General features: G+C 47.2%; 1 protein-coding gene across 7 annotated transcripts in view; it reads left to right on the top strand.

The window, feature by feature from the left end:
• Nucleotides 1-20,836, top strand: part of rerea (arginine-glutamic acid dipeptide (RE) repeats a) — a 179,546-nt gene that overhangs the window by 136,830 nt on the left and 21,880 nt on the right. For 5 of the 7 annotated variants that reach the window (XM_061219707.1, XM_061219706.1, XM_061219709.1 and 2 more), the window contains 5 exons: nt 296-344; nt 1,353-1,477; nt 1,618-1,717; nt 6,112-6,210; nt 14,653-14,733. In XM_061219707.1, the coding sequence (XP_061075691.1) occupies nt 296-344; nt 1,353-1,477; nt 1,618-1,717; nt 6,112-6,210; nt 14,653-14,733 (454 nt within the window). Of the gene's footprint in view, nt 1-295; nt 345-1,352; nt 1,478-1,617; nt 1,718-6,111; nt 6,211-10,071; nt 10,104-13,606; nt 13,836-14,652; nt 14,734-20,836 lie in introns of those variants that run through there. The other 2 variants (XM_061219712.1, XM_061219711.1) reach the window with 2 other exon arrangements.

The raw sequence follows: 20,836 nt of genomic DNA, 5'->3' as shown, positions 1-20,836 counted from the left end.
TCTGCTTTTGTCTTATCACTAGTGCTGTGCTGCTCTGGTGCAGGATTGTATTGTATTGTGTTGTATTGTGTCTGAACGGATATTGCTTCCCCTTGGACAAAAGGGCTCTGTCTGACCATCTGTGAAAAGCTGCTGTCTAAGCTGCAGTTGTATAATAGTGTAATGTGGCTATCATATTAAATCATATTTCATATTCATGGGTAATTTTAAACCACAGAAAATTGCAGTGGTCTGTTTTTTTTAAAAGGTTTTTTTTTTTCCAGTCTTTTAAAATGTTTAATCCTCTTTCTTTCAGGCGCCTAAACAGCACACAGGGCGAGATCAGAGTGGGCCCCAGCCACCAGGTAAGGAGTGCTACGCAAATGCACACACACACACACACACTCCACTCACACACACACACACACACACACACACACGGATCTAGATTAGCCCTCACCTCTTGGGGCTGCACTTAGGCTGCCTCGCATAACCTCATGCATTCAGCTGCCGGTTGTTTTATGCTATTTGATTTGGCAGAATATCAGTTGCAGTTTGAAGTTGTGTGATCACCTTTCTGGAGTGTGATAGAAAGGCTTTTATTTGCGCTCACAGCCACTGTGGCCGTAAACAGCAGGCGATTAGAGGCCATGCTTGGCGCCCTTAACCCCGAGCCCCCTCCTGTGCCAGGTGGCCCTTATGCCTCTGTCTGAGCATACAGATGGAGAGTAACGCTGTGGTGTGCTCCGCTAATGGAAGGAGCCTGTAGCTGCTGATGTGAAGTGCTCCCTCACGGGCGAACAGGAAACACAGCCTGGTGGAGCCTCATTGGGCATCGCGCCCGGCGCTGCTGAAGCGTGATTGGCTGCTCCGGCCCTGTGTGGCCGGAGCCTGGTGATGAGCTCTGTGGATTTCACCACAGAGTTACAGTACCGGGGCAGCTGTCTCACACCCTCAAACACACAGCCTAATGAAGAAATCAAACACCAATGAGCCTGCTCTCTCATGCTTTCCTGTGTAAAACACTTAAGTCCACGTAAATTCACATAAATTTTGAATCAGTGGATATAATTTTTGTCTGCAGTGTTATTAGGGAATATTTTATTATTTTCACTGGGTGAAAACGGAATTTAGAGTGGGACAGATCTCTTGTTATGCTTACCTAAGCCTATATCTGTTTTTATATCCATGCCTTTTTACGCTTTGATTCATTTATTTTTCACCCTGAATTGCGATTGCATGGTTCATTACTACCGGAACCAGTGCTTTCTTTCAGCAGCCTTGCTGAAGTATTTAGAGTGTTGGTGCATCTCTGACCTGCCCTTTTACCCTGCCCCACTGACCTGCCCCTTTACCCTGCCTCTCTGCCCCAGGCTAAACTCCCAGAGCTCCAGCCATTCCCCTCTCCGGGCGGCCATCCGGTGACGGAGAACGAGGAGCTTGTGTGGATGCCCGGGGTCAACGACTGTGACCTCCTCATGTACCTGAGAGCGGCCAGGTAACCCCACGTGTGTGTCTGTGTCTGTGTCTGTGTCTGTGTCTGTGTCTGTGTCTGTGTCTGTGTCTGTGTCTGTGTCTGTGTGTTCGTTTATGGAGTAAGAGCTGAACTGGTGCCGTGTCCTTCCCCCCTGTGTTCAGGAGCATGGCGGCGTTTGCTGGGATGTGTGATGGAGGATCCACAGAAGATGGCTGCCTGGCTGCCTCACGAGACGACACTACACTGAACGCATTAAATACTGTGAGTAGTCATTTACGCTACTACAGAAAATAACATTACACTTCAGCATAAGTGCAATGTTCTTAAAAAAGCATATTCTTAAAAAGTCATGCGGTTAGGTACCTACTAACCAGTTAGCACCCACTTACCAACTATCAATCAAACGATTGAATGGGTACAGGATATCATGCATGTCATCCAGGAATGTGCATATACTGTAATTATATATTATCATTTTCAAGCAACTTATTTTAAAACATTAATAGTTCACATTAAATTTCACTTGCATGTGTGGTGGTGTAAAACGCTGGGTCAATGCACTGAATCATATCTGTGGTGTAAAACATTGAATAAATGCACTGAATCATATCAGTGGTTTATGAATCATTGGATAACTGTACTGAATCATATCAGAGGTAATATGAATCACTGGATAACTGCACTGAATCATATCAGTGGTGTAAAACATTGGGTATATGCACAGCAGTGTGGGTAAAGCCGTCTTCCATGTTGTTTTATTTTATGACACCTTCATCTTCTCCACCGCGGATCGATTTATGGTTAATTGCCGCAGCCGCGGAGGAACGGATGAAAAATAAGATGTGTGCCTTCTCAAACATCGTGGCATGAAGCGTACAAATGACTATGTCCTTAATAACGCTCATAAATTCAGACTGGTGTCAACGCTGTACATTAGCTATTATGGGCTGTAAATGTAATTTCTGCTCAGTGACTGCCTGTGTTTGAAATATATGGAAATACTGCCTCTGGCTGCATTTAGTTTATGCTCAGATATACTGTAGCACAGGCTATGCTAATGACCAGAAGCAGGGTTTCATCCATTTGTGTGCTTACTGAAGCTGAATGAAAAAGGCCTGTTTCATTTTCCTGTGCATTTGTCACTTTTGCTTCCTTGCCAGTTTGTTTTCCTGAAATATTAAGTTAAGCATATTTAATTTAATTTAATTTGTGTATGCATCTTTTTTTCTGCTTAATTTCACGTATGAGATGCATCTTTAATACGAATGTACATTCATATTTTAATAATTGCAAGCTAAGATGTAGAAAGCAAGTAGAAGGAAAACAAACACTCGTCCATTCGTCTTGGAGACCTGGGAGAAAACTGAAATGCGATTGACACCCACAGTGACATGAAAACGTCTCCAAAATGCTTTTAAAATTGGCTGAGATTTCAGTCAGTCGGACTTTGAGGTGGATATGTATGGGCTTTTATGTGTCAAGGTGAATGTTCCTACCATTCTGTAACTGTCACTCAAAAACCGTTTGAGAAATTCAGGGCAGTGTTTGTGTGCTCCAGCAGAAACTGTCCTGATTTAACCGACTGTACACCCACGTTTATGACCACATTCGCTCTCAGGAGTATTGTTTTTCGCTGTTCCCTGTAGTCGCTCTCTGTCGTTTTATAGTTCACCCCCAGCTTGTGCCTGCAGCTTGTTTACACATTGCAGTATATATTATGCACTTAGAATTTCATTGCGTTTGAAATTGATAAATGGAGTGTCTTGCACTCCTGCCAGTAGTTGGCAGCAGAATTTTTGGCTTAGTAGCTGATGGTACAATTCCCTAATTTGTTCGTCAGCCTCAAAACATTGCTTGCGCTAGCAATATCATTTATATTTCATAGAAAATACTCTTAGTTAAAAAAAATTTAAAGTGTCCCTTAAATATTACGACAGCTGTGCTGTGTAAATATGATAAAAAAATATTTGAATTGAACTATACATATCAGGGAGCAACTGTCTTTACTTTAAATTTAGGGTAACAAAAATACTGTGGATGGAACACATTCTTATTGATTGCTAAAAATGTGTTCATGCCATATCTTAATTTATGTATTTTTTGTGTCAATGAAAACAAATATTTATGAATCTGAAACCAATAAGCGGTACATCTTCAAACCGGGAGATATATCCGCTTTCATCCCTCCTGAAGCTTTGCGGCCGAGTGGTCTTGTGCTTTTTCAGACAATCTGGAGGCAGAAGGAAGAGTCATTTTCTCTGTAATTGATCATTAGGGACCTGTGTTTCTGCAGAAGATTGCTTTAGCAGAGCCCGGTGTTTCCAGGCGGTGGAACGGCTGCAGGTTATAACCGCGAGCGACGGTTTACCAACCAATCCACCCCGACGATGAGCAGTCCTCAGGGGCCTCTGCACTGCACCAGGCTCGTCTCTGTAATTGTCATAATGCATTTTCCACCCCAAAACAGGCGGCCATTTTAAAGCTGTGGCGGACAGGAAAATCTTGTGCTGATAAATCGCATTTAGATTCCTCCGCTCCAGTATTTCTTTTCTTTTTTTTGTATGTAAGAAAATTAAAAAGACTAGTGACGAATGACACAAGGCTTTTAGAGAAATTACATTGTCCAATGCAGGAGAGACTTAATAACATTATTCCTGACAGTCATCGGGTTTAATTGCAATGGGCAATAAAGTCCATCAGCAGTTTATTATATTTTTAATATGCGTCAATATTCTCCCTCGTCTGCCTTGTTCATGGGCAGCTTGTTGATTCTGCTCCTTGGGAAGGTCAGGGAAAGCAGAGCGGGCTGTCGGATAAGGTGCTAAATTAGGATTGAGGCACAATATGTCTGTGTGCGGGTGTCAGGGAGGGGGGTCTAATTCATGGGTCCATTACTGAGACCGGGCCTGACAGCTGATCCTTCACCAGGCGGGCGAGTGGTCCGCTGCTGTGTGCTTACGGGGCCAGGCTGTTCTTACGAGGGCCTGGGACGCGTACCTGCACTAAGGGATCCTAATTCTGCCAAAAAACACACACCGCATGATAATGGCTGCTTCCCCCCTGCTGTAGCCAATATAAATGCATAGAGATGCCTGTGAAACAAATGGAGCCCTAATAAATAGGACATTACATGCAGGCTGGCCTCAGATGGATGCCCGATCAGTGTTGTCTCGACCTTTTCTCCTTATTTGCAATTCCGATGTGCGCCGACCGCGTCCGGGTGTCGGAAGTGCGGGGGAGTGGGGAATTTAAGAGCCGGATAAGTATGGAAAGGCACCGCTCTCCTGGTTCAGAGAGAGCCAGCTCCCCCCAGGAAAGGCACCGCCATACTGTTTCAGAGAGAGCCAGCTCCCCCCAGGAAAGGCACCTCTCTCCTGGTTCAGAGAGAGCGAGCTCCCCCCAGGAAAGGCACCTCTCTCCTGGTTCAGAGAGAGCGAGCTCCCCCCAGGAAAGGCACCTCTCTCCTGGTTCAGAGAGAGCCAGCTCCCCCCAGGAAAGGCACCTCTCTCCTGGTTCAGAGAGAGCGAGCTCCCCCCAGGAAAGGCACGGCTCTCCTGGTTCAGAGAGAGCCAGCTCCCCCCAGGAAAGGCACGGCTCTCTTGGTTCAGAGAGCCAGCTCCCCCCAGTAAGGCACACCCCGTGACAAACGCTTTTTGCAGCGGCCAGCGCTGGATGGCTTATCCAGACTGCCAGGAACATGGAAACATTCGCAAAGGCAGAAAATATGTTGCGTCTGCAGAAGCGGATCACCCACGTTCTGTGGGTTTATCCCGCCGTATCCCATAATGCCGCGGTGCAGGAGTGACAGAAGGTTATTTATGAAGGCTCTTGGTCGGGTGTTGTCGTTACAGACTCCAGCAGCAGCACGGTGGATTTAATGGCTTTCACATTTTCCCCAGCTGTTCTTTTTATTAAAGAAAGGCGAAAAAAAGAAACGCATTTTTGGTCAGACTGACACGTTAAAACCCATCCGCGGGAACGGTGTAATTTGAGTGCCTTTTTCCCCAGCTTAGCCCGTTTCATTTCCAGATGCTGGCACGCATTTTGTTAAAGAATGGTCTGCAGGTTTTAGGCCTAGACCTCCAACATCAAGACCGGGCAAGCAATGTTGTTTAAATAGCATTTAAAACATTGCACAGAACCCCTGTGCGCTAGGGCATTGCTAGCAATGAGTCTGTTCTGTTGGAAGAGCATGTGCCTCACTCGGTGCCATTCAGCAAAACGAGGGATGTGTCACAGGGATTATTTTTACCAGCTTGTTATTTTGTTGTCGCTTGACATCCGATGAAACGGCTTTGAGATAAAACTGCAATATGCAAGTTCGCTTCACACTAGCGCAGGTGTGAGAGACCTGGCTTAGATGTGGCCATAATCAGACACAGCAGGTCTGTTTTCATCTCCACCCTGTCAGTCTCTCTCTTCACTGCAGCACTCGCAGGGTACAGCAGATAACAAAAACAACTAACAGAGGGGGGAAATAAACCCCCTGCCTAATTTCACATGGAATCATTTGCCTCTCCATGCACTGTTAGTCTGCAAATGTCACATTTGTGTTAAAGAACACTTGTGGCAAGGCATGTAATTTGCAGTTAACGGCATTGAGGAGGTGAGTGTAATTGGAAATGGGTTACTGAAGCGTTGTGTTCTTCCCCCAGCTACACGAGAGTAACTACGACGCCGGGAAGGCCCTCCAGCGGCTGGTGAAGAAGCCCGTGCCCAAACTGGTGGAGAAGAGCTGGTCTGAGGAGGAAGTGGTGAGACACCTCCCTCTGCATGAGCGACGGTTTAAAAAAAACCCCTCCAGATTACGCGCTACCGTTCGCTGCGTCTTGTGAATGCCTTTCATGTCTCGTCTCCGCGTTGTGTTCACCGCGTAAACGCTCTGAAGCTGTGGCAAGGCTCATTGAAACCTGCGCGTAATAGATTCGGTTTGTGAGGTTTATTCAGGAATTCACTCCGCTTCCTGCTGAAGGTGAGCGAATGTAATGGTTATGAATCCGCTCTGTCTGTGTTCCGGTTCGGGTTTTCTTTCAGGGCAGACGGCCGCTAGTGTGCGAGTGTGTGAGAGTGAGAGTGTGTGTGTTGGTCGGGGGCCGTGTTCTTATTTAAACGCGGTCGTGAGGGAGACGGGGGGGGCGGGCGGGGGGGAGGAGGGGACGGGCAGTTGGCCAGCGCGGCAGAACTCGGTGAGGTTTGGTGATTGGATCGCGGGTCCTTAGAGCGTTCGGGGGCAGCTGCTTCCTGTTTACCGCCTGCAGCCACACCTGGTGGCATAAATCTTCCCTCAGACCACAGAGCGCGAGGGCCATTCCGTTCAGCTTCACGGCTCACCGCGGGCGTGGCTCTCCTCTCGTTTGTTTTAGAGGTTTTATACGCACATTTCCGCCGTTTTCACCCGCAGTGGGTGAAATATGCGAGACTGCTGAAATGACTCACTGCCCTCTAATATATAACAAACGGGAGCACGGTTCACAGAGCAGTCAGTGTGTGGGTCTGGGGCCGTGTCAGTGAGGCCGAGAGCAGTCTGATTTTCTGCTCAGTTACTTCCTTAATGTGTCACCTGCATGTCTTCAGAACTTACTGTACTGTACTGCACTGCACCTGGACAAATTAGGTTCTGTGCAGGTTTGGGGGAGGCAGAGCTTTAACGCACAGAAATGAACAGTCTTGCATTTAAGTGGCTTTCCCACAGTTTGTCATGCTTGAAACAATGCAACACCGTGAGGTGTCTTAAATAGGGTCACGTGACTCTTATTCGGAGTGTGACCCTGCTCGTTGAAGCGCCTTGTGCTCCCTCACCTGTACCCTCCAGACCTGCACCCCCCCCCCACACACACACACCCCTCTACCCCAAATCACAGCTCTTCTCCTTTAGCCGCCCGACCCCACCACACGTATGCAGGCTGCGTGCTGTACATAAGTACTGTGCGTTCGCCCTGGTGTCTTTTTTAAGCGCAGTATGGTGAGCTCATTTGAATAATGGCCCAGTTCCCCCGGGGGAGGGACGGAAGCTAATCAGAGCTGATGAGGTCACCGCGTGCGTGCGGACGTGATTGGCGGCGGTTGGACGAGGCGCTTTGCGCGGTGATGCCACTGCAGCCCGCTCCGATCCACGCTGCGCTGCTGTCCCCGCATGCCGTCCGGACGCCTGATTAAACACCGGGGAGTTTGATTACCGAGGCCTTTAAGCTGCTAATTGAACAGTCTGTAACAGTACAGCCCTCTCCTTCAGCTCTGGAAGTTAGCACGTACTGTAGAAGCCCTGCTAGAAGCATTGCAGTGCTTCAACCGCCTCGTTTTTGCTGCAAACGAAACCACAGAATACAAAGCAGATATAGGATCAAGCAGTGCAGGTTTTGACTGATACTTTCATCGTAGCGTTTGTCACAGTTGCAATGGCATGGTTTCCATGGCGCCGGGGATCCACAGTTCCGTGTGACAGGCTTTCTCCTCTCGCTGCTTATCTTCAAACATCGCAGCTGAACTGGCGTGATGTTTTTCTGAAGTTTTGAGGCTGTGTTAGCCTTGCAGGGTAACCAGCGCCTCCCTTCAGTTTTTATTCAACCGCAATCACTTCATTCAGTTTGTCATGCGGGTCTTAGCATCCCGTGTCATTAACGCTGTCATAATCGCCAGGCTGTTAACCGTATGCGGCCCTGTACTTTTAACTGCTTCCGTTGGTCAGTGACACGCTGTGCACACTTGAATAAGTGGAGATATCAGCGAACGTTAACAGCTCAACAGTCTGCGTGTGGAGTGGCTGGGTCGTTCGTTCGGCCTTGCTGGGTTATTTATGGAGTCTGGTGGAGCTTGTCCTCCTGTCCCGCCAGGACGCGTGAGGTGGTGTTAAATGCGTCTCCACGGCGACGGTGGCCCTGTGTGCCACCTGCACCACTGCCTCTCTGCCAAGGACACGGTGCTGCTGGGAGCCACGCCTGCTCCAGTCCCGGCCTTGAGGGGCTGCATGCAGATCCACCGCTGACCTCGTCTCTCATCTTCCCTCCGCCTCCCCGTGAAGCCCCCCCCTCCCTCGTCCTCCTCCCGAACCACAGCCCCCTCCCTCATCCCCCTCCCTCATCCCCCTCCCTCATCCCCCTCACCCCCCTCCTTCATCCCCCTCCCTCACCCCCCTCATCCTCCTCCCTCACCCCCCTCATCCTCCTCCCTCACCCCCCTCATCCCCCCCTTATCCCCCTCCCTCACCCCCCTCATCCCCCCCTCATCTTCCTCCCTCACCCCCCTCATCCCTCCCTCACCCCCCTCATCCCCCCCCTCATCTTCCTCCCTCATCCCCCTCATCCCCCCCTCATCTTCCTCCCTCACCCCCCTCATCCCCCCCTCATCCCCCCTCTGGAACCCCAGCCTCCCGTTCCAGCGTGAGCTGACTGACAGTGACGGATTCCGCTCCGCTCCCTCCCCCGGGTCGGCGTTCCCACCCTCTCCCGCCTCACCGCCAGGCCTTTCCCGAGCAGACGGCTGGGAATAACTCCAGACAATCACGTCCTCTTATTTACCTTCATCCACTGCCAAATTCTAACTATCTCTGTCTGATGAAGTAGATTTTTCTGCTGGCCATTTTGAGTTCAGGAGCTGCATTTTAACATTAGAAACCAGTATGACCCTCCATATGCTGCTCAAACTGAATGGATTTGGCAAAGCAAATGTGGCAAATGCATGTTAAATGTTCGTAATACTGTCATATATGCTGTGTACACAGGCCTTGTATTTAGGCTACTCTCTGGGCCTGTGGAATAAATATAGCACATTTTCCTTCTGCTCTTAGAGCTTGGTTGTCACTTGCACAATTTAGTCACTATGTTCCCAAGTGTTTATTTAAGCCAAACGTTCCTTTAGATCGACTCCATTGCTTCATTCATTCTGTTACGGTATATCCCAACAAGTAACGGCGAGAGGACTAATAAGCTGTGGTGTGCAGAAGGCAGGTTCGGGTTGCCATTGGACGAGTTCCGCATGCGCGTGAGAACATTGCTCTGGAAGAAAAGACCCCCTAGTGGAGGAGAGCGGGTCCGCAGCACAGCCCGAGATATTGCCCCCGCGCACGCATTCCAGCCGGCTGGAGAAACGGGGCTCTTTACATAACCCTGGATTAGCTAACAGTGTGGTCCTGCTCGTCTCTGACGTCCTCAATCCAGTCAGCCCCGGCCTGTGCATCTCGGCGCTTTCCCCCTACGTGCGAAACGATTCCCTAAATCCACAGGAGAGTGCATTTTCAGAGGTGTACTGGGTGTATTCTAAATGGGGGACAGTCGATGGCGTTTGTTGCTGACGGATGGTTTCCTGGCGGAGGTTTGGCTGGCTGATGATGTAAAAGCGTCTCGTCTCAGCATCTCCTCGGCTTCCTGTGATGTGCTCTCGCTCACTTCTCGCCCCGCAGCGGGTCAGCGTGCGGTTTCCTCTCCGTGCAGGACGGCGGCCGAGTGGACGTGTGTCGTGCCTCTCTTACGCCCCTTTCATTCTCGCTCAGAGGCACAGCGTGTTCCTTCTTCAAAGCTCGGCCGTCACAACACTCAACCGCACTGCCGTCTCAGACCAGGTGCTTATTGAAGCTCAATAACAGACAAACATTTTTTTTTTTTTTCATTTCCAAAGCTTGACTTTTAAACGACTGTGGGAACAGCTTCATCAGGTGATTATTGAACCGCCTGTAGTCTCGAGGTATGGCGGGATGGTGGGGTTGCTCTGTATGATGTTTGCAGGTAAGGTCTTGGTTTGAAGGCGTTTAATTTTCAAAATGTGCGCACCCTTCTCCTGAGTTGGTCTTTCATTTACAGGTTTAAAAGAACACTTCGCACATTACGAGACGCTGTTTTCGGAAGTTTCTAGTAATTGGAGGCAAAAGGTTGATTGCTTTCCTTTGACTCATCGCCTTTTGTTGTGTTTTGAAAAGTGGCCCTAACGTGTGGAGAATGTACCGGAAGGGGCCGTGCTGTTTGCGTCTGTCTCCTGTGCTTTTCCTGTCTGAAAAAAGCTTTTGTTTTGAGGCTTAGTGTTTCTGTGTGCTTGCTTCTTTCCTGCGGTCTTTGTTCTCAATGATTTAATCTGACGTGTGGAATGTGTTGTACATAATCTAGTTGAGAAATCTTTCAGGGTTCAACGGATTAAGGTTCTAATGATTCTGTTTTTGTCAAGTTGTGTGGGCAGGTGGCGAAAGGTTATCCTTATTATGGGATTGTCAGAGGGTGGTGACACGCTTGATTGGTTTGTGTGTTCTTGCATGTGCAGTATAGTTTACTCCCTTCTCTTCTGTGTGTGTCTGTTTTCTGTTCGGTTGTATGATCAACCACAACTCAGCTTTTAATAGCTAACTTGTACAGGACATGCATATACATGAGTCTCCTCTCTCTCTCTCCTTCTCTCTCTCCCTCTTTCTCTCGTTCTCTCTCCTTCTCTCTCTCCTCTCTCTCCCCCCTCTCTCTTTCCCTCTCTGCACCCCCTCTCTCCCTCTCCTTCTCTCTCCCTCTCTCTCTCTCTCTCTCTCTCTCTCTCTCTCTCTCTCTCTCTCTCTCTCTCCCCCTCATTGCTGTTCTGTTGTGTGTGGGCTGGAGAGGAGGAGTTTGAGAGAATGCTGGGTGGAGGGACAGAGAAGCCTGTTGTTTCTGCAGAGCACCAGGCCATTTTTTTTTTCCTATAGCGCTCTCTCTCCCTCCCTCCCTCTCTAGCCCCCCTTCCTCCTGCCCCCCCCCCCCCCCCCGTCTCCCCTCCCCTCGGCCAGTTGCCTAGCAACAGCGGGTCCGGCGCGGCGCTGGAGCGGGGGAGCGGGGAGCGAGCGGGGGAGCGATGGGGAGAGCAGATTGGAGGATGATTTATGAGCGGGGCTGTGCGCGCGGCGAGCCCAGGCAGCTGAAATGGAGCCTTAAACTGGAGTCGACATGGAAACGGAGAGGGAGGGACACCGGGGCAGGGCGTGTAAATATTACTGTGGGGGGTGGGCGTAATGAGAGCACGGGCGGGGAGCCGTCACGTCTCTGATCTCTCTCTGCTCGCCGCTTCTCAGACCTGACCACACAGCTGCACTCATCTCTTTATCTCTCCTCTCTTGTCTTACATAATCCCTCTAGTCTCATTACCTGTGTGAGCATTAGAGAGCTGAAGGGTGACTGTGGCGGTTTTAACTTCAGAGATGTTTTCAGCGGTGGTGTGCTGTATGTAAAACCACGTTCTGTGGGGGTAAAATGGCGGGGTCGGGCTGGCTGGTGATGCAGTCACAGGGACTTATAGGCCCTCAGTGTAGCGATGCTGACATTAAAGACCCCTCTGTCCTTCTGCCTCACGTGGGTCTGTGTGTGAATGAGCCGTAGCTCAGATATGCACACACACGTGCTCACAGACACACACACACACACGCACACACATATGCTCACAGACACACACACACACACACACACACACACGTGCTCACAGACACACACACACACACACACACACGTGCTCACAGACACACACACACACGTGCTCACAGACACACACACACACACACACACACACACACCCTCTCGTGCACACAGATATACATACACGCATACGTGTTCTTGCACATATACGCATACACACACTCACACTCGCACACACACACTTGCATACAGATATGCATACACATACACATACTTGCACATAAAAATGTACACACACACACACACACACACACACACACACACACACACACACAGTCACACATATATTCACAAATAGACCTCTGAGACTCATGATCGTTTGATATGCCACTACCAAATAACTTCAAGTTCAATTCATTTCAAGCCTGTGAAAGTTGCAGATATTTAACTTAAACTCCAAATTCATGTTTTATTTTCCAGTATGTAGCCTTTCAGTTTAACAATAACACACTTTTTTTCCATTTATTAGCATTCTTCATTAAATCATCGGAGAAAATGTATATTATTTGTTTTATTGTTACCTGCTTGCAGTTGAAGAGTGTTGCTGTTAATAGCCTCTTTGCTGGGAGTGAAAACTGAAGTACAGGGTCTAACTTTACCTTTGCATGTTTTAAGAAAATGCAAGTAATTTTAATCCTTATTTTGAAGTTGGCTCCACCTACTGGTTAATAACTGGTGCCTCTCGCTCTCCCCTCAGCGAAATATAAACAATCTGGGGAAGCGCAGTTCACTCTGAATTGAGCTGCATCTCTTCAAATGACTGTAATATTGACGCAGTTTTGTGGTATGCAATATGTTGCCTTTACATGCTTGAGATATGATACATGCTGTTTTATAACATTCCGAACTTCAGCTAATGGTGAACCGTCTAATTACCCATAAGCATCTGAACAGCCTGCTTTATTTTTAACACTGTTTTCTAAAAGGACGTTCTTGCTCTTAATTTGTCTTACTGTAGCCATGTTCTAAACACACTTACACACACACATACACACACACCCGCACACACACACACACACACACACACACACACATAATCCCTTCTGCCTCACCCACTGACTGCACTGCGTGCGTGCGTTTAATTTACAGTACCCAGCTAATCTGTAATGGTGAGAGGGGTGCCTGAGAGTGTGCCTGCTGTGTTTGTATGTTTATTGGGTGTGTGTCTGTTTTTGTGTGTGTGTGTGTGTGTGTGTGTATAACTGTGTGTGTTTGTGTGTGTATGTTTGTTTGTTTGTGTATGTTTTTTCTGTGTGTGTATGTTTATTTTTTGTGTGTGTGTGTGTGTGTGTGTATAACTGTGTGTGTGTGTTTGTGTGTGTATGTTTGTTTGTTTGTGTATGTTTTTTGTGTGTGTGTATGTTTATTTTGTGTGTGTGTGTGTGTGTGTGTGTGTGTGTGTGTGTGTGTGTGTGTGTGTGTGTGTGTGTGTGTGTGTGTGTGTGTGTTTAACTGTGTGTGTATGTTTATTTTGTGTGTGTGTGTGTGTGTGTGTGTTTAACTGTGTGTGTATGTTTATTTTGTGTGTGTGTGTGTGTGTGTGTGTGTGTAACTGTGTGTGTGTGTGCACGCGTGTGTGTTTGTGGGGTAAAGCGCTGGCCGCTGATGTTCCAGCCCTGGCGGTATGCGCCGCTGCAATAAGCGGCAGCACTCTCCACTGTGACTCCATGCCGGGTTTTCCATCCTGCCCAAGACCAGAGGCTCTCTTGCAGAAAGATCACATGTAAAGCCTTCCCCTTTGTAGTGGAGGAGCACAGAGTGACAAGCTATTTCACTCCGGAAAAAAAGCTGTCCACCTCTGCGAAACCCCGTGGATCTTCATTCTGACGGTTTTATTTACCTGTGGCGGGGCGTGGGGATTTGTGTCACGCTTTACTGGGACTTTCTCCGCTTTTTGGCCGAGTTACGGAGTAACAGCCTTTGGCCAGGATCGCGGAGAAGCGGGGGCTGGCTTCTGGAACAAGAAAGTAAATCTGGTGGCTGTCTGCTTGGGTGGTTATGAGTGTTGTGTGCCTTTAGCTTTTTATGGCTCGTCGTCGGTAGCTCTTAAAGAAATAGAAGTGTTTCAGCTATTTTTCAGCCTCATGTTACTCACAGAATCGACGCATGTTGTGCATTCGTAACAGTTGTACATTGCCAGTTGCTATTTTCAGTGGGGGGGTTTTTTTTTAACTGTATTATTTAATTTGAAATTTTGCAAAGTTAATTTTGCGGTACTTTATTTTACGTTTTCTTTGCTCTTGTTCACATTTCCTCTGTCTGGTTTTCTGTTTCTCCGTCTGGTGTTGATATGGAATTTATGCCTGTGTGTTTGTTGTCATGTGCCTTGAGCTGAATTTAAGTGTGTAGTGGATTTATTTGGCAGTTTACTTTCTGCATGCGTTATCCTGCTCGGAGTGCCTCAGACTGAAATGTACAGTGTCACGGAGTATTGAGCCTAGAGCGTTCAAGCTATGTTGCAGCTTTTGAACTTTAATATCTATCTTTAATATCTCCTAATTTAATAAGCCCTTTTTATTTTTAGTATTAACATTAGGATTTTTTTCTGCTTAGTCTCCTTGTATCAGAGCTTCATGCAAAATTTTTCGTTACTATTTTTACATTGTTATTATTAGTAGTTGTAGTGGTGTTGTCAATAGTAGTATTATTATTAATAGTATTATTGTTTTGAGCCACAGACAGACTGGAGTTTCCTCATGGCTTTAGGAGCATGTCCGTTTGTCCAGATGTAAGTGCTGACCATGGCTTCCCCCTCTTTCTCTCCTCTCTCTAAAAACCCAACAGAAGCGCTTCATTAAGGGGCTAAGGCAGTACGGGAAGAACTTCTTCAGGATTCGCAAAGAGCTGCTGCCCAACAAGGAGACGGTAAGACTGCTGCCCTCAGCAGACATTTTCCCGTTGGCGTGGGGATAGCAGAACGATCCTCTGCATGTATAACGCAGCTCTGACCACACTTAAAATGCACTGATTCTGGAGAAGAGTTGCTCTTAAAGCGACAGCTCTTTTTTCCCTAGTTCGACGGAATTTCATTTCCATAAAATAAACATAACTATATAATGCTTACATTCTACTATAATAATTTCTAATAACATCGCCATGCAGCAGCTATGACAGAGTGCAATTTATTGTTGTCAACATTAAAAAGTCATTGACTTTTTCTGAATGGATATTGTGAGAAATCTTGACAGTCGAGGTTGTATTTCTGTTTGAGGTTATACATGTGTGTGTGTGTGTGTGTGTGTGTGTGTGTATATATATATATTTGTATATATATATATATATATATATATATATATATATATATATACACACATACATACATGCATACACACACACTTAACTGTGCATTTGACCCTGACACTTGGGAACCTAAAGGCACTGTAACCTTTGACCTGGAACAGTTTGTTTGCTTTCTTGTTTGTCTCTGTGTTACCTTTTTATCCACATACACTCACGTCATTCATAACATTCATCAAAGGCCCGTCGGTCAAACTGGGGTTCCGGCTCGACTCTCACTCTCACTTTTGTTTCCATTATAACCATTTTCATAAGTATTCAAATCTGCACATTATATACACAATAATATGCCTCATTCTCCAAGGGTGTTGTTTTTACTTGTATCCGACCCGTCGTTCTAGTTTATATTCAAGAAGGGCGCGTGTGGTTCTGATCCGCTGCATCACGAGGACTGACTTGGAGAAAGTACAGTCTGCCAGAATTGGGCCATTTCCTTGCCCAGAAGGATTTGTGCTTTTTAATTATAAATTGGGCCTAATTTAAAGAGTCTTCCAATTCAGCTGATTGGAAGAACTAAACCAGAATCTGAACCGTTCAACAACAACAACATTGAGGACCTATAGAATGCAGGGAGTATGTTCTTTGTATCATGAAGCTTGAAGGCAAGTTCGTATAAAGCATCATTGTTCATTTACAGTTGCAGTCCAAGTTGACATTGCAAAATATACAAAATGTTCTGTTCCAGTGCTTGTTATTGTATGCTGGGTAAATGCTGTCATAATAAAGTGCACATCTATGTTTTATATTCTTATTTTTATCATCATTGCATTCTGTGGACTACATTTTTTCTTAGTTGTTAACTGAGATTAACAATGCATACTATGTCTTACTGTGGCTTTTCTCTCGGTTTAAAGGAAGTTGTAGCCTGTAAATGTATGTAGTTGGCATTTTCACAGTAGTAGTTTAGGCAGTTACGAAGGTTATTTGTATTTGAGTTCTAACTCTGGGATTTGGGTGGGTTAGAGTTCAGTGCCCTTTGTCTGCTGTAGCGTAGCTGAACACTGTTCATTCCTAAACACCACAGACAGTGTTTAACCATTACCAGTCCTGTTCCCACCCACTCCCCCACAGTGAAATATGGATTACAGTAACTTTAGACCATATACAGTAACCACACACATTATCCTTTACACATGCCCACACACACACAGTCCTTCCCTCTCTCTTTCACACATACACTGGAGAATTAGAACGAGGCACCACCTCACCACTGTGAGGAAAAACAGATCATGTGAAAAGAAAAAAATAAAGACTTTCATTTGGGGGCCAAATTCAACCCGGAGGAGTATAACAAAGAGGGAGATTGGTTTAGAAGGCAAAGCTCGTTTACCCACCGATAGCAGATCTACTGCACTATTTTGTCAAAATATTGTTGCTTGTTTATGCGTAAAATTATTGATGCAGGAAAAACTGACATTCGCTACATTTTTAAATGAACCGTCACACGCGCTTCTGGTTTTGTATTTGGCCCTCCCTCCCTGCGCCGTGCTGTGGTACGTAATGGGTTCAAACGCAGTGCACGTACTCATCAGCCGTATGAATGAGGAGTAATGAGGCCCTATCACAGCACACCTGGCAGGCCAATGGGCCGATGGCTCCCTCCCATTCCTAAACGATATTCTTTCATTTTTACTGAAGATCCTTTTTAATGCTTGGAACTGAATTCCTGTGACCACTGCTGTGGTTAATTATATATTCCTATTACATTTCGCATAACGAAGTTTGAAATGTCTTTGAGTCGGGGGGTGTAATGGGCGCACATTTACATAGCGGCTCTGTTTTGCTGGCGCAGGCCTTTCATGCAGGCTGAGCTCCTGACTCTGAAATGTTCTCCGGACACAGCCGTAGGAGCTGCTGAGCTGCTTGTTCTGGCCACGGAACAGCAGCGAGAGAAGCCTTTTCTGAATACGGTCAAACGTGTCAGACACGTCGGCTGGAGCTCGTAGGCGGTCGCCACGGCAGCCTGGCCGGCCTTAACAACGGCATTGCACACATTCACACACAGTGGGAGCGCTGCTTTTTTCGCTTATTTAAAGTGTCAGTCTAATCTTTTCTTTTAAGGAAAATATTTCATACTTTCTTGTGCGTGTTTGTCATGTAGAGCTAGAGGTTTTTGCCCGAGGTCCCGCACGCACAGAACGTTGCATGTTGAATGGAGAAGCTTCTTTAAAATGTGCTTTTATGTTTTTAATATTACCTTGTCAGATGACTTTGTTGGTTGTGTCTAGGCAGTCTTCTTTTCCAAAATACGCTACGCAATGGATTATCTCCAATGAAAAGTAAAGCACTTATGTGCTCCTATTAAATGGCTTTGTTTCAAATAGAACTGTGGTATTTGGGGCGTGAAAACAAACATTTTTGACGACCAACGACCACATATGTTGTCCACCAAAACTGAAAAATGATGTATAGACAATTTAATGCGTTCATTTGGATGAATGCTCTGTCCTATATTTGTACATGATCCATGGGTTCTTTCCCTAAATAACACAGTGAATACCAGGGCAGAAGTGCATGAAGCCATCTGCATTTCCATCCACATTCCGGCCTTTTTGTCGATGATTCACCGCCCCACCATTTAGATGTTTACAAACCACATATCGGAAACATTTATTACTTGTATGGATTGTGTGCACATTAGGTTATATCGAATTAGAATAAAAAAACAAAACAAATCAATGGTGCTGCTTGAATGCGCATGAGGTAGAGCTCTTTCTGAATAAAGGAATGAAAAGTTTTCCTCTCAGGCAGTTAGACTGGTGTAATGGATAAATATAATGTCGTCTGAGAGCAGGTGATGTTTGGGGTTAATCATCGCTGAGGAAGTGGAGTGCAATAATGAATAAAGGTCACTGGGATTGGCACAGGAGTCACCAGACTAACAAATAGGGAAGTTCCATCCTCCCATTGCCGTCTGCCAGAGGCCAAGGATCCGTTTTGTACAGAAAATGTAAAAGTCTGCCCCTTAAACACAGAAAGCAGAGGAGAAGGGGAGTGATTGGGGGCAGCACTTAAGACGTAATGAAACAGCAGCTTGCTCTGCAGCTGAAAGCTCTCCTCCTTGGGCTGAAGACGGTAATGGTGTTGGGTGTTGAAAGGCGGCTCGCTGGGTTGAGTGCTTGTCTGTACCCCGAGGAACACTCCATTCATCTGCCTTCCCTTCCTCTCTCAGAAAAATGTTTTTCAAAAATGTTTACAATTTTGTCGGTCTGGAAGACGAGGAAAGGCGGGAAGACGAATGGAGATGCAATATTTGCCACCTAAACAAATTCTCACTCACACACTAGCTTGTGGCATACATGGTCACGCTCTCTCTCTCGCTCTCACATGCACTCGCACACACACACACACGCACACACACACACACGCATGCTCACCACGTATATACAGTACACACACAAGCTTGTTACACTAGCTCGCCACATACATGCATACACGTACGCACGCACGCACACACACACATACACACACAAACAAGCTCACCACATACATACAGTACACACACACAAGCTTATTACTCTAGCTCACCACATACACACACACACACTGCATACATACACCCAATTGTTTTTCAATTGTATGACTTGGCTAATAATGCAAGGTCATTGTGTTAACTCTGCTAACACAGGGTCAGTGTGCTAACTCAGAGCCCAGTGCAGGGTCAGTGTGCGAACTCAAAGCCAGTGTGCTAACTCTGTCTCCCATTAGTTTACTGTATCCATTTCATGTGCACAGACTGCATTGATTCAGTTGAGGAGACTTTGCCTCTACTTACAAAAAAAGGAAACCAAAAAGGCGACATTCCACAAATGGCGTAATGAATTGTACATTTATCATGCAGCAAACATTGGTCATCGGTCACAAAGCTATTTTTAAGACGGGGAACAATGTAATCTAGCCTCCACCATCGGCCCCAGTCTCAGCCCTTCTACGGCCGTGTTTTGGCTCAGTCAGTTCAGACACACCCCTCCCATTTGCCGGGCCCTCTCAGGTGACCTGAGGGCATTTCAGAAATGGAGCCTGGCTGGGACCAACGAAATGGCGAGATTACACCGGTGCCCACCGCCCAACGGTTAGCACATTACCCGCTGCGCTGGGGAGTGGGGCGGGGGCTCCGCTTCGGTCAAAGCCCAGACAGTTGGGAGAGAGAGAGAGGAGGCTGCTGGGGGGGGCTGGGGAGATGAATTTTTGATGAGGGGCGAGAAGCTGGCAGCCTGTGCAGCAGCAAAGCTGGGTGGGTGGGGGGGGGGGGGGGGGTTAAATATTTAGTTTGAGCCGTTAATTAAAACGGCTGAAAGGGCGTCTCGCTCTCTGGCGGTGGCAGCTGGCTGGTGATGACACAGCGGCATGGATTGTTCTGCTGTCGTTACCGTATTGCTGGTGGACAGCTGCAAACAGCGCGCATCTGTTTTTATATTTGTGTAATTATATTGCTTTATGGAAATGGTGAACAAGATATCAGGTTAAAGGTTGCCGTAGGAGTAGTTTTATGATTCCCAGCTTTGGTATTCTGATTGGTGCGCAGCGGATGCAGAGCTGTGGCTTGGTTTCCCGCTGCATGTGCAGTTTCGTGACATTTTGGGCCTGCGTAGGTTTGGGTTTGTCAGCAGGAAAGGGGAGATGGCCTCTCCCGTACCCCCCCCATAAAACGTGTCTCAGCAGCACAATGGCTTTGGCTGGCAGAAGCGCTTACTGCAGAGAAACACTACAGCGGATTCCAGCACCCTGCGAGAGCCCCGCTTATTCACCCTCTCCCAACACCTAACACCAACCAGTCAAGCTCATCCCCCTCTCCCAACACCTAACACCAACCAGTCAAGCTCATCCCCCTCTCCCAACACCTAACACCAACCAGTCAAGCTCATCCCCCTCTCCCAACACCAACCAGTCAAGCTCATTCCCCTCTCCCAACACCAACCAGTCAAGCTCATTCCCCTCTCCCAACACCAACCAGTCAATGTTATTCCCCTCTCCCAACACCAACCAGTCAAGCTCATTCACCTCTCCCAACACCAACCAGCCACACAGCCTGTCTCCCCGCCTGAGCGAGGCGCCAACCGCCCCCCCCCCCCAAACCACTGTGGGCTTCACATAACTCTGAGGTCACCCACACTAGCCACTGGAATAGTTTGTGCCTCTGTCTCCCCATTGTAGGTCCTCACAAAGCCAGGACTATCTGTACCATTAAGGCTTGTGTGAGTGTGTGAGTGTGTGAGTGTGTGAGTGTGTGAGTGTGTGAGTGTGTGAGTGTGTGAGTGTGTGAGTGTGTGAGTGTGTGAGTGTGTGTGCAGTGGGCTTGCTTTTACGACAGTGTGTGAAATGTGCGGTGAGTGCAAGCGGCCGGTTTCCTGGTCTTGCTGAGAGACTTGGCTCATTAGCCCCACTGCGGATGGCTCCAGTCTTGGTGCTTCAGCGACCCTTTTCAATGCAAGGCTACTGTAGCAGTAGGGTAAAAATCTATTTTTCCTGCAGAAAATGTACTAGCAAGCTTATATTTTTCATCATCTAATGTCTCTCGACGTGCCAATTTTCTTTAGGGTATTGTCTTCGGACAATACAGTAATACCTTGTGGACGAATCGGGGCCGTTTCTGTCCCTGGGGAGTCACTTGGTCTCACGCTTGGTGGCGGAGCCATACTTTGTGAACTTCATGCCTATATATCGTTTCACT

Source organism: Conger conger, chromosome 14 (genome assembly GCF_963514075.1).
Source record: "Conger conger chromosome 14, fConCon1.1, whole genome shotgun sequence".
NCBI lineage: Eukaryota > Metazoa > Chordata > Actinopteri > Anguilliformes > Congridae > Conger > Conger conger.
This window is presented reverse-complemented; position numbering and strand designations above follow the sequence as displayed.